This window comes from Phyllostomus hastatus, unplaced genomic scaffold (genome assembly GCF_019186645.2).
Source record: "Phyllostomus hastatus isolate PE091 unplaced genomic scaffold, TTU_PhHast_1.1 phas_contig_40, whole genome shotgun sequence".
Taxonomy (NCBI): Eukaryota; Metazoa; Chordata; class Mammalia; order Chiroptera; family Phyllostomidae; genus Phyllostomus; species Phyllostomus hastatus.
Window position 1 is genome coordinate 75,293,209 of NW_025333872.1, and position 13,267 is coordinate 75,306,475.

General features: G+C 36.8%; 2 protein-coding genes across 2 annotated transcripts in view; one reads left to right on the forward strand and one right to left on the reverse strand.

The window, feature by feature from the left end:
• The window catches only part of MOXD1 (monooxygenase DBH like 1), an 81,899-nt gene that overhangs the window by 52,924 nt on the left and 15,708 nt on the right, over positions 1–13,267 (reverse strand). The window contains exons 2-4 of the mRNA XM_045843159.1: positions 9,771–9,917; positions 7,923–8,090; positions 7,708–7,791 (exon numbers count right to left, since the gene is read on the reverse strand). Of these exons, the coding sequence (XP_045699115.1) occupies positions 7,708–7,791; positions 7,923–8,090; positions 9,771–9,917 (399 nt within the window). The remainder of the gene's footprint in view (positions 1–7,707; positions 7,792–7,922; positions 8,091–9,770; positions 9,918–13,267) is intronic.
• On the forward strand, positions 1,923–2,057 carry LOC123821608 (thymosin beta-4-like). The gene has a single exon (XM_045843160.1). The coding sequence runs from the start codon at positions 1,923–1,925 to the stop codon at positions 2,055–2,057; it is 135 nt and encodes a 44-aa protein (XP_045699116.1).

The following is a 13,267-nucleotide window of genomic DNA, read 5'->3' on the forward strand; positions in this document are numbered from 1 at the left end:
AAATGTCTTAGTGCTCTTTCAGTAAAAGTGATGTTGACTAAACTATTTACCATTTTTTATAGCTAATAATTATTAATAAATGTGCTAATGCTTTTCAATTTTTTCATGCAACCTTTTGGACTACTGTAAAAAATATACTAAAGTGGAGAGAGAGTTCAGTGTAAAAGAACAAAAAAAGTAAACATATTTCCATGTCTATTGAAAATGGCATTATTTAATGCCATAGAATGGAAGACTAATGGTTGACCTTGGAATGCAAAAGAATATTTCCCAGACGATAGTCACCAGCTGGGTTTTATCCTTACTTAGACAAGAACAGGAGGAAATTAGCTTGAATTTCATTTGGTTTAGGACAATGGAAGCAAGCTATGAAATCTAATTCCCAGGGAATCTTTTCTTCAAAATAAAATAAAGACTTATGGCCTACCCTGGTTTCAGTGCAGTCCTTCTCAAAGTATGAGAAAATACTGGAAGAAGTTTAAGTCGTCCATCTCTATAATCCCCACCAAGAGAAGAAAACAAGCAATTACAAGCCTATTATGCAACAGGTGTTTCCGCTTCTATTCATTTCATCTTCACTAGAAATCGTTTTCCTTACTTCACAAGTGAAGACACAAACTCTGAGAATTTAGTTTGACCAAGGTCACTGAGTTAATGAAGAACAGATTTGGATACAACCCTGACCTCCCTCCAGAGCCTACCCAGGACCCTGCACCAACCTACAAATCTTGCCCACCCTGGCACTCTAATTTCTATTCTTTATAAAAATTAGAGCATTTCCAAGATTTAGATTATTTATCTGTTTACTTAAATTTATGTTATTTAGATTATTTCTAAGATTTAGAGATATATGAAACCAATGTGAGTTGGGAATATAGCTAGTACTTACTGAACTATCTAATAATCCATGCCAAACACATAGAACTCTACAGATAGTATCTCACTTACTAATGACAGCTACCATTGGAGATACATACTATTATTATTATTCCCATTTACAGAGGAAATGTAGCCGCAGAACATATGCTAAGAAAGTCCATGCCCAAGACACTAAAGAAGGGGGCCTTTTAACTTCCAGGGAGGCAGTGGGGTCCTGAGCATCCCACCCTGCCACACCCAGGGACACTGGGAAGCAAGCATATCCAGATCTCAGACTACAGGGCACTCAAAGCCCCGCACAGATTTCACTTCTACTTTTCAGCCAGTCATAGATATTTAGAAGTAAAAAGAGCCAGCTGAAATCATCTGGCGCAATCCCTTTAGTTTACAGGCAAGGAATTTGAGAACCAGCAAGAGGTTAAGTACTTTCTCTAAGGTCAGAAAGCTAATTAGTGACAGTTAACAATAAATCACTTCTATGAAAAGACATGCTTTCAAAGTGAGTTCAATTACCTTGTAGCCACAAGTAGCTATTAAGAACACCCAAATAGCTAGACAATCTCCAGTGTTTCTGTGAAATAGATGTAACCCAAGAGGATGGAAAAAGAACTTTGCAACAATGAACCATCTAAGTCAACAGTCTTTACAATGTGCTAATTTGAGCCAACTTACTGTTAGGGCGGTGTTCTTACCAACATGTCTGACCAAAGTTACAGTATCAGCCATGTAAATGCCAAGTATTTTCATTTTTCTGTAGTAGATAAAACATATACAAAATTTCATATATGCTTGGATATAAGAGTATATTTATTTTGGTGTTTATGGGCTATGGATGGAAAATTCTCAAAGATTGTTTTGAATTTATAGCACAACTTTCCCTAGAGGTCAAGGCTCATTCATTTTGTCAATGAATGGCAAACCACAGGGGCCGGTGGTAATGCATCGATTGGTATTAAGAACTTAACCAAAAGATTCGGTGGCAGTCACCGAGCACATTGGACTCTTCCCTCATTTGAGCACCTCTCTCGGCTTCCTCAGCAACCATGTCTGATAAACCCGATACGGCCAAGATCGAGAAATTCGGTAAGTCGAGATTGAAGAAGACAGAAACACAAGAGAAAAATCCACTGCCTTCCAAAGAAAGGATTGAACAGGAGAAGCAAGTGGGCAAATCGTAATGAGGCCTGCACCACCAATAAGTGCTGTACATTGCACAAGCATTGTCTTCTTATTTTTTTTTTTAGCTGTTTAACTTTGTAAGCTGCAAAGAGGTTGGATCAGTTTAAATGACTGTGCTGCCCCTTTTCACATCAGAGCTACTGACAATAAAGGCCACACCTGCCCCTCCCATCTGCCTCTCTGGCTGGCAGGGAAGGAAAAGAACTTGCATGTTGGTGAAGGAAGAAGCTGGGTGGGACAACCATGAAATCTAGAGTAAAACCAAGCTGGTCCAAGGTGTCCTGCAGGCTGTAAAACGCAGTTTAATCAGTGCCATTTTTTTGTTAAAATGATTTTAATTATTGGAATGCACAATTTTAATATGCAAATTAAAAGTTTTAAAACCTGGGAAAAAAAGAACCAAAAAATGTTACAAAATATTTAAAAGGAATGGAAAGTATTTTCACATGAGGCCTCCCTTGAAAGTTAGTTTCTTTCAAATACTACATAAATCTGCCTAAAGATCCATAGATTTGCCTTTAGGGAATATTAAATTAGTAAAAGATAAATAGGAAATATCAGTAAGCCAAAAAAAAAAGTCTACACCATTAGAATGGAAAGGGGTAAAAATACAAACCCATCATTCAGTCAGCCGTCGATAGCAAACACCTACTAGTCTGCCGCATAATAAAGGGAAACAGAAGGTGAACACGTGAAAAGAGAATGAGAATTGAAGAGTTTGCGGAGATGCATTCTGCTGACAAACCAAGAAGCCATTCCCATCGGGGGAAAACCACTTCCATTAAAATATACTTTGAAATATCTCAGGGGAAGAAAAAGGAAGAATATATTAACAAGAAAGAAATAATTCTAAATAGGTGTCAAAGCACGTAGTTTAAAATTAAGAATACCCACAACTGACTCAGTTTAACCCTGAAATCTTACACATTTTCAGAAATAGAAACTCCCTGTCATACTTGACATTTCATCAATGCTAACATTCTGCATTTGATGGTGTCCTTTCAGTAAAAAGAACAGGGGGAGGATGGCATGAACATCACAGAGAAACGGGGCTGGGCTGCAATGTCCATTTAACATCGTATATAAAGTCACATGTTCCTGCTATGTGTCTAGTACAAAAAAAAGCAACTTTTGAATGTCCGTTTCAAGGCTATACTCTCACTTCAAGAACATTTCATGGTTATTCGATGACAATTATGCTTTGACTTTCTTGTCCTAGGAAACATTCCCCAAGTAAATCCTTCACATTCACAAATGCCACCAACAGGGAAAAAAAGCAGCATCTAATTTCCTGGCAAGAAAGATGTTCTGTTCAGTAGCGAGTATAAAGCATAGTATTTTCTTTCCTTCCTGCTTGTGTCGATGAAGAGAATGATTGACAGGGTTTTGTTCACCTGAACTGCAGATTTCTCCAGAGCAGGGAGTTCTCAGGATGGTCTCCCTAAATGAAATGAGTGGCATGCATGGTTTTATTTGAAACTCTGTCTCCAAAGTGTTGGCTGGTTTGGGATTCCTCAGCAACCAAGAGACAACAAGATGATCAACAGATTAACAACTGTGTATTGCTAGTGACTTACATAGTTCTATTTAATTGTTCTATTTAACAAAAACTGTGTGCCAGGCCCTGTTTTAAGTACTTACAAATATTAAACTCCTGTTATTCATTTAATAGTCATGAGAACCCTCTTAGATAAGAACTATTATGCCTATTTTCCAGATGAGAAAAACTGAGGTTCAAGGAAGTAAATAATTTCCTCGAGGTCACAATAAAAATAATCCTCTCAAAAAACTCAGCAATGGTCAACCTTTTAGCACGATGCTCTATTCTCTTCTGGGCCTCCTCCCTAAAGGGCAGTTTTCAATGAAAAGTCATCCAGAATGCAACATGGAAAGCAAATGGCCTAACAGTAGCAGTTGGGCTTATTAAGAGTTTTCTGTGTCAGATACTGTGCTAAGTGCTAACAACTTTTGTAAAAAACTGACATTTAATCTTTAGCACAGATAATGATACAAAGAAGCTATCATTTCCATTTGAATGATAAAGTTAAGCTGTGGATGACATTAAACTTTCCCACAGATAAATGACTAATAATGGAAAGAAAAGATTCAAACCTGCCCTTTCGGAGTGCAGAACTTGACACCATGAAGTTTACTGCTTCCCTATCAGGGAGCCAGTCCTGTAAGAAGAGGTGACTAAGAAATGATGATTCCGTCTGGCTAGTTTTCTGTTTTTCCTCTTTAACATAATGGGCCATCACCAACTATTTATTAAATTGAATAAGACACATCAAGCTTAAACAGATAAATGAGGTATTTATCTTTGAGGGTTTCCTGACAATTATCCTCAAAGGAGTGTGTTAAACCAATTGATAACCCCAGCTTCTAGCAGAGTATATCCCATCATTACTGGTAGGTGATAACGATATTACCATTGACGAAGAAAGGGGAAAGAATCACTTCCTCCCCCCCTACCCCCCAAATTTCAAATTTAGGGTAAAGGCACATATTTGGCAAAGCATAACTAAGGTCATGTTTAAACGTGAAGAGATGGGCTAGACAGTGGGTCTCAAAACAGAAACAGAGATGACCTCATATGAGAAGCGTGGTTTTAATATAAATTACCAAGAATCTTCTTTTTCACAGTCTCCATATCAGTCTGCAAGTGTGATGTGCTATCATCTGATGACACAAATATTTTCAAGTCACAGCTTTAAACATCTTTGCAAAGATCAAAATACAAATCAATAAACTGGAATCACAAGTGAATTGGAACCACCAATAAATAGTTTTATCGGAAGCCCATCTATACAGCAGATGAAAGTATTTATCTTTGTTATTTTATAATTTTAGAAATTATTTACCATACGTCATACTTTTAGTAGTAAATATTTTTATGATTACATGATTAAAATTTAAATAAAAATGTAACTAATATTTTTAACTTTAGCCATTCCATTAAATATATTCACGACCAAGCCAACAATTTTTTATCTCCTATCTTTAGACCTATTAAACTACGAAGTGTATATTAGCTAGTACTGTTAACATTTAAATTTTTACAAACTTTTTCTTTGTGTGAAATAGAGTGGAGACAATACAGTTGGTTTCTCAGAAAACTACTATAATCAATATGTTCTTAAAATTCACTGTGAATAACATACAATGTAAAGGCAAAATTCTTTATTCTGAGAAAGTACCACTTGTTCAATTCAGAGACCTGTGGTTTTTGATGCAGTGATTTGTGGGACATAAACTAAGGGATAAGGAGAAGCATTTAGCTGATGGCTTTTCACAACATAGGAGTCTTTTTGATTCTATGAAAAAGAGATATACTTTTCTTACATTTTAGAAATCATCTCTATTAAGGAAAAGAGAACAAAAATGAGACAATTTTAGAAGTTCTAGATCTTTGAATTCTACCATAGAAACTTATTTAAATTACTGCAAACTGCCATAAGCTACAAATTAAAACTCAGAAGTTATATAACCTAAATGTTTTGAATTTATTTTCCCCGAAAACTTTCTTGTTCCTTTTGTATATCATCCTATTTGAATTCATTTTCAAGTTAAATGTTTCATAATATTTAATGAACTTGAAAGTGTTTTAGGATTTAACAACAAGCTCAGACATTTTTTATAAGTGGTATTCTTAAATAATAATAGAATTTTAAAATCTAGCCACCGACCCTCTGCCCCACAGAAACAAAAGCTTGTTTCAGACCTGCTGCCCTTCCCTCAAATCCCCGTTGCTGGAGTACAGAACTTCCACCCTTTTATAGACCGCCAGACAGGGCAAAATGTTCCAAAGCCTTTCCAGTCACTGACATCCCTCTTGGTACACAGTGAAGACTGTAATGTAGGCCCAAAAGTACTTAAGTCTAAGCATACTGCTACGTAACAGATGCCCACATGTCTGAGTGTTACTAGGATGTTGCTGTGATGGGAAATCTAGCGAAGAATTCTTGGGCGAGGTACCAAGCAAAAGGCCTGCCTGGAGGGTCAGGATATGCACTGCCCTCCCTTAAGAGTAGGTACTTATTTTTATTTCATTCAATTTTGTTATTAGTATTAATAACTATGAGACTATAAATGCATTAGGGTAAGTGATTTAGGACTTTGCATCCAATCAATTAACATTTGCTGAAATATGAATCAAGGACCTATTTTGGGAAACATTCGGTTTTATTTCTGAACCTGGTTTTATATATGTCCCTTAAAGCAGGTTCCAATTAAATTTATTGCAAATGGCACACAGTAATATACGACTCACAGTATATATAATTCTAACATTCTCTTCCTGAGGAAAGCTTTTCCATAAGGACGTAGGCACTGTATCAGTATGTAAAGGTAGGCCTTGCACTCCCTTTTTATGTGTGAGAAATAGAAAGTTACATTGCATGGGGGTAAAGGGCTCATGTGTAGTCCTATTGCTGGTGTCTCCTGATTACCAAAATGTTCCACAAATATTTAGGACAACTTACTAATTCAATAAACATTTTCTTAACCTGCTGCCCTTACCTCTCTAAGTAGTGATGAGTCATTCTGTAAATGAAAAGCAGATCTGTGCCACTGGACAAATCTATTAGAAATTAACAAATTTAAGTCACTTCGTAGAATGTGCTCAGTGTTTCCACCTCTGCCAGAACGTGTTGAGGTTGGTGGCCAGAGTGCTACGACTGACCGCCTTTTACAGAGGGGGCACTCAGGACCTGCAGCAAGTGTGCACCACAGAGCGGCTTACCTGAGACGCATAGCTAATTAAAGAGTCGACCTGCGAATCAAACCCACATATTTCCCTCTAAATTCCAGAATCTATAAGTTTGCTGTTTTCTCACATCCACACTGTTTCACTGCACAGCCTGAGGGATCACAAAGAGTTGGCAATGCCTGGTTTCCAGTATTTGATAAACACTACTTAATTCTGTCTTATTCTTCCCTGTGTCTTGGTGCTGACTCCTACAATTTCACTGCAAGTTAAGACAATGGATATCTTCAGCCACTGGAACTGCCAGGCAATTCCTGGCACAAAGCCAAGGACTTGTGTTTAAAAATACTTGCTCATTCACTAACTAGAGGCAAAAGTTTTGGGACACCTATCCCTGAGAGAGTGGCAGGGAATTACATGCCACAGGCAAACTGGGCTTGTTTGCTACATAATTCTGAACTTTGTAAATTCTGCAGAAATTCACTAATTTTTTTTTAGTTTTTGTAATACTATAACTCTTATTTTTATGAGAATATTCAGTATTTTCAATGAAGCAGATGTTCTCCAACAACTTTGGTGGGGAATGTAACCTTTGTGGATATAATTTATCAATACATAAATATATTATTTTAATTGAAATTACAAAATTGCAACTGTAGAAGTGTTGTCCGAGAAATAACTAGAGGTTCAAACTTTCACATTTAACGTGTGAAATTAGGAGAGAAAATGCAAAACACTGGGTGGGTGCAATCCCAGCATTCTCCCTAAACTCAAAGACACTTAAGACAATGTGTGTGTGTCAGATAAGCCAGTTCTTTGTCTTCTAAATAACTTTCAAAGAATGGAAAATCATTTCTATATACTTTTTATCATTTTCATTTTAAGAACAACAATTTCTCCTCCATTCATACAGATTCAGCTTAGCCTGTGAGTGAGTCACATACCTTTATTACATGATGCTTTTCCTGGAACACAGGAATCTTAAACATCTGGCACCAATAGACTGTACCTTTCTTTGGGATGAGGACCTGTCTTAATAAAAAGGGGACAGGAACACAAAGTCACATCCTCTTGACAGACAATTAAATACCACAAGTAAAAACTCTCATACACTTTCAATAAGCCCACCCCTGTAGTCATAAAACCTGAAAAAACTTACGTCTTGATTTGCCAGGTCAAAGTATGGTGTGGCTGCAGACAGCACATCGGTTTTCTCGGGATTCAATAACCGCAGACTCTTGGTGCCACGATTGGAGTCGTGGTACTTGGGACCGTCTTCTCCCACATCCTCACGGTGGTAGGCCCAGATCACTCGCATGGTGCTCTCCTGGGGACCAGACACCGCACGGTTATGTCCCAGGGGAGCGTTTCCCTCACCACTGAGTCGCGTTTAAAGAACTCTATTTAAAGCAAGATATGGAAGTGAAGGAAAGAGAATAATAACATTTGGAATTCTCAATATGCTCTCTAACATTTATTGTGTAGATCTCATTAAATCAGTAAGTGCCCAAATAGACAAGTATCTGGGGGCGGGAGGGCGGGTGAGGGAAGAGCTGTCTCTCAGCAGGCAATGTCATGCGTTCCGAAGCAGTACGGAGGACACTGACCGCAGGCGTGCTTTCCTGCGTGCCGAAAGTGCCAGTCGTCATCCTGCTGACCCTCCAAACTAGCGACTGCTGGTTACCAAGCAAATATTCTTGTTAAGCAGCAGGGATTTTGGAAAGCTAAAACCTGTTTTAATGCCATGGACATTCTAGGGGAAATGAATAAATAAGATGGAAATTAAAATTAGTTTCTGGGTCAGAGAAAAGTCACATGTATGCACTTACATAATATGCAAACACAGGAGGAACTTCTAATGCTGGGTTTGTGTATTAACCTTGAATTTATCTAATAGTCATTTTATGAATCCTGGGACTTTCTAAGGAATAGGGCTACTAGTCATCTTGACTTTAGAAGCTCGCTGATGTGAATCAGTTACAAATCAGATGAACTGCCGTAGCCCAACTAGGAGAAGTATTGCCAGGTGAGATTGGCTCCCACTTGGCAATTAAGAGAGATTGCCCAAAGATGAGGGGACACAATGGAGGGTTTGTTGGGGTGCAAATAAATGGTTCAGTCCTCCCACAGATAAAGGTGTCCTTGCCACATCTTTGTAATAAGAACTTTGGAAATAAACAATAAAGCAAAAGCTATTTATTTTAAATGCTATATTCTTTCTTAATAAGTCAAATGACTATAATTATTACTCCAATTAAAGTATAATTGCACTGTATGTTACATAAAAAAGATCCATGTCTTTGCATGTTTTTTTCTTCTTTTATTCTTTAACCTGAATGTTAATCAAAACAGCTTTAGATTTTTATATTTCTATTTTTAAAGCTTTGATACACTAAATAAAGGAGATAATTTTATTGGTCCATACAAAGTGAACTTGATCTAAGCAATCTGTGGAAATTTCCAAAGTACCACATCAATTATAAAGTTTCTAAATATTAAGTTTGCATCTGCATGAAGTATTACTTTTTGTATGAGTTCTAACAATAAGAAATCTTGTATAATATGTTGATAGGCAATTTTAATTAGTTTACTATTCATCTTGATTTTAGGGGTTTACTAAGATGCATGAGTTACAAATCTGATGAATTATATTCACTCTCATACTTCTCTCTCCTGTAATACATTTCTTCCTATCATTATCTATTGTCTATTTTCAAACATCACAGAGAAGAAGCTTAAAGGCTTTTGTAAGTCAAATCACACACTTTAAACAGCTCCTCAGAATTTTACATTAATACAAAAACTGCCTTTATTGGTGCTTATAGTCTTAGATTTGTGTGTGTGTGGCTTGTAAAGAGAATTCAAAAATATTCCCCCCAAAACTCCGTGACTTTGTCATCAAAGGTTATTTTTAAATATTTATTCCTTTTATCCTGTAAGGGATTTCACAACTGTAAATGTGACACCACAACTTCTTCATGCAAGCCCTCGCTTGGACGCTCCTTACCGTTATAGTCTTGTCGTTCACGTCACATGTGTGCAGTTCTCGGGTAAACTCAATCACCGTGTGTGTGCTGTTTTCCATGGCGTATTCCAGGTGGTAGTCTTGCTGAGGGTCTCTTTTCAAGTCTCTGTTTGCACTTGTAAAATAATCCTGTGGAAAAGATGGAAAAGAAAAGTCAGGATATCATAAATTCAGAAGGAAGAGAATTTAGATTAAGTGAACAACAATAAAATAACAAAAATTAAAAACAGAGAGAGTATATACAGGACCTTAAAAAACTGATTCTGAGTTTGCTTATTACAAAATTCTATATCTTAGTCATTCTTTAAGTCCTAAAAATTTCTAAGGGGCTGGAGGATCCCAACTAGGGAATCAATTGCCTGGGAAACTGGCCCATGTTTGAACTTCTGGCTCTTCAGGAAAAGGCAGTGTGGATGTATAATACCATATAGCATCAAAAGAGATGGAATGTTCCAGATCACTGAGTACTTTTCATTGATTATGCAAATAAAAAGAAGACTTCTACATGTGAAATTCCTTGCCCCAAAATGAAGTAACTAATTTGTGGCAAAGCAAGAACCAGCCCCAAGGTCAGCACTTTTTCCACCATTTCCACAGAGAGTGCCTCTTCTGCACTTAAAAAGGAAACCCATCCTTAATATGATGGGTTGTTTTAGTATGAGCTTTAAAGGCATATGCTTATTAAAATGAAATGCAATAAAAAAATAAGAAAATACATGGAACTACCTGAATTAAAAGATATTAAAAAATTAGAGAAGTTTTGTTTTTGTGGATCAGCTATAACTTTCGTACTAAACTTATTCAGTGGGGTACAGATCACTTCTGGGAGGCAGACAGATGCAACAGAGAAGGCATGAGCTTTGGAATCACATGGCTGGGAGCTGACCCCCATCTCTCCCCTAAATAAATGCAATAGCATAGAAGGGGAAAATGCCTGTCATGGTTAGTGTCCGTTCAATGCTATTTCTTTCCATTCTAAAACATAGCTTTTTTCCAAAAGATTTCTCTATGCCTTTAGCTTACTATGTTGATGGTTACAAAAATCACATTGTTAATTATTATCACTTATGGGCACAAATTCTGCCTTTCTTATACTGGTTTTTCAGTAATCACAAAGAGTTGATTCAGAATATACATACTGACACTAATAGTAAACAATTACATTTGAAGAAAATATTGCTATGCTTGGAAGAGAAAAATACATTATACAAGAAAAAATACCTTATGCCATCAATAAATGTCACACTCCAATGGGTTGTATTTGGAATTTTTATTCCTAGTACCTTTTTTTAATTGTTTTAAAAAGATTTATTTATTTATTTATTTTTAGAGAGGGAAGGGAGGGAGAAAGAGAGAGAGAGAGAAACATCAATGTGCGGTTGCTGGGGGTCATGGCTTGCAACCCAGGTATGTGCCCTGACTGGGAATCGAACCTGCGATGCTTTGGTTCACAGCCCGTGCTCAATCCACCTAGTACCTTTTTAATGTAGTTACCAAGTGTGTGTGGATTTGTATCCAGAGTCCCAGATCTAGATATTGCTCAAACCCTGTGTTACTGGCAATGCTCCGAGCCTAACTAACTTTTTCATTCCAGTAACTGCAACTTATTGGAAACATGCTATGCACCAGGCCCACTGTGAGCATTTCATATGTACTGACTCATTTAATGTTCATATTAAATCTACAAGATAAACTCTACTTCACAAACGAAGACACTGCGGCAGTAAGAATCTTGCCCAAAACGCACAACTGGTAAGCAGTAGGAAAGCCAGTATTTGACCCCAGGCAGTCTGTCCTACACCACCGTGCTCACCTCTGGAAAAGTACGAGTTAGTTCATTTTTCAGTCTCTGGAAAATATCTTTGTCAAGTTTTTCACATAAAATGTTACTGTTGTTACTGCTAAAGTTGGGGTTTGTCAAAAAAAGTTTTGAGAACCAGTTGCGATTGTGAAAGCTGTTCAAACGAAATAATCTTATGAACAGTGATTTCCCCACTTTTAATTACATAGATTTTCAATATGTAAACAAAATAACAGTGCCTATGGGCAATGAGGGCTTTAGATTTATGCAATGAAACGTGAGCAGATAAATCAAGCAATCAGTTTTTGCAAACAAAAAGAATACAATACAAAATGTAATCAGTTCAAAGAGTACAATAATTATCCTCGTCTTGCAAACATGTTTCTAAAGCCATTAGTCCCACAAAATATCCAGCTGGTTTGCCAATTTTCCATTTGTTCTATTTCCATTTACCAATACCAATTCCTTCCAGCTATTCTATTTTTTCTGGCTCTTCAGATAACTTAGCTCTGAAAAAGAAAATGGGAGAAGCTTCACTCAGGTCTTAACTAAAAATCCTTGAGTTCATCTGCCATGGGTAAAACACCAAGGGTTGAATAAACAGAAAGGCGGCAGCCAATCGTGCCATGGTCTAGACTCCTGGCAAAACGTGATTGTCTAAAAGAGCTGATATCTTCAGTGTTCATGAGGGAAAACATGAATGCATCTGATTAAAACCAAAACTGAAATGCAAGACATCCTAATCACTACTGTAATTCCATTGCAATTTTTTTCACATTTTTCTAATTTTAAGGCTTATTTGGAAACATACCTTCAGATTAGCTATCCAAGTAGTATTAGTAGTTAGTTACATGTCTACTTCAGCCAGGTCCTTATTAGTGCATGGCAATCCATGTTACTCTCTTGCTGTTTTCTCAGGAGACACCCCAAGACAAAAGTCCTAAACCTTCTCTGGACAAATGGCAACATTTTTCCACCCTCAGTTTATGATCATACATCTCACTTAATGGAAGAAATTTCAACTGTAACCATGAGAGCTCAGGTCTTGCTTTCTTTCTATCCTAAATAATATCTACTTTATGAAACCATAAAATATAATTCAATCTAAAAGAAAGCCTAAAAAGAGAAAATTAAAACAAAGAAAAGATGGGACAAGTGGAAAACAAATGTAAGTGAAATGAAAAACAAATATCAAAATAGATCCTACAGACATCTAAAGGTTAATATTATGTATGCCTTGATACATAAAACTTGGATAATTTAGATGAGAAGCATTCAGTCTTTTGGAAAGACACAAACCACCAACTTATTCAGAAAAACAGATACTCTAAACATCCCTCTAATCTATTCATGGCTAAAAACCTTCCTACACAGAAAATTCTAAGCCAAGGTGCTTTCACTGGGGATCGTACCAAATCTCTAAGGAAGAGACAACACCAACCTTCACAAACCCTTCTAGGAAGTAAATAAGGAAAGGGCACTTTCCAACTTATCTTTTCATGTTTTGATGCTAACACTACCCTGACACCAAATCAAAGACATTACAAGAAAATTTATAGATTACTCTCTCTCATGGGCCTACATGCAAATCTTAAAAATATGTATTAGCAAATAAAACCCAACAAGATAAAAAAAGATAATATATCGAGACCATGCAGAGTTGGTTCAACATTAGAAA

Coding starts and splice junctions, on each gene's coding strand:
- LOC123821608 (XM_045843160.1), top strand. CDS start 1,923: ATGTCTGATAAACCCGATACGGCCAAGATCGAGAAATTCGGTAAGTCG.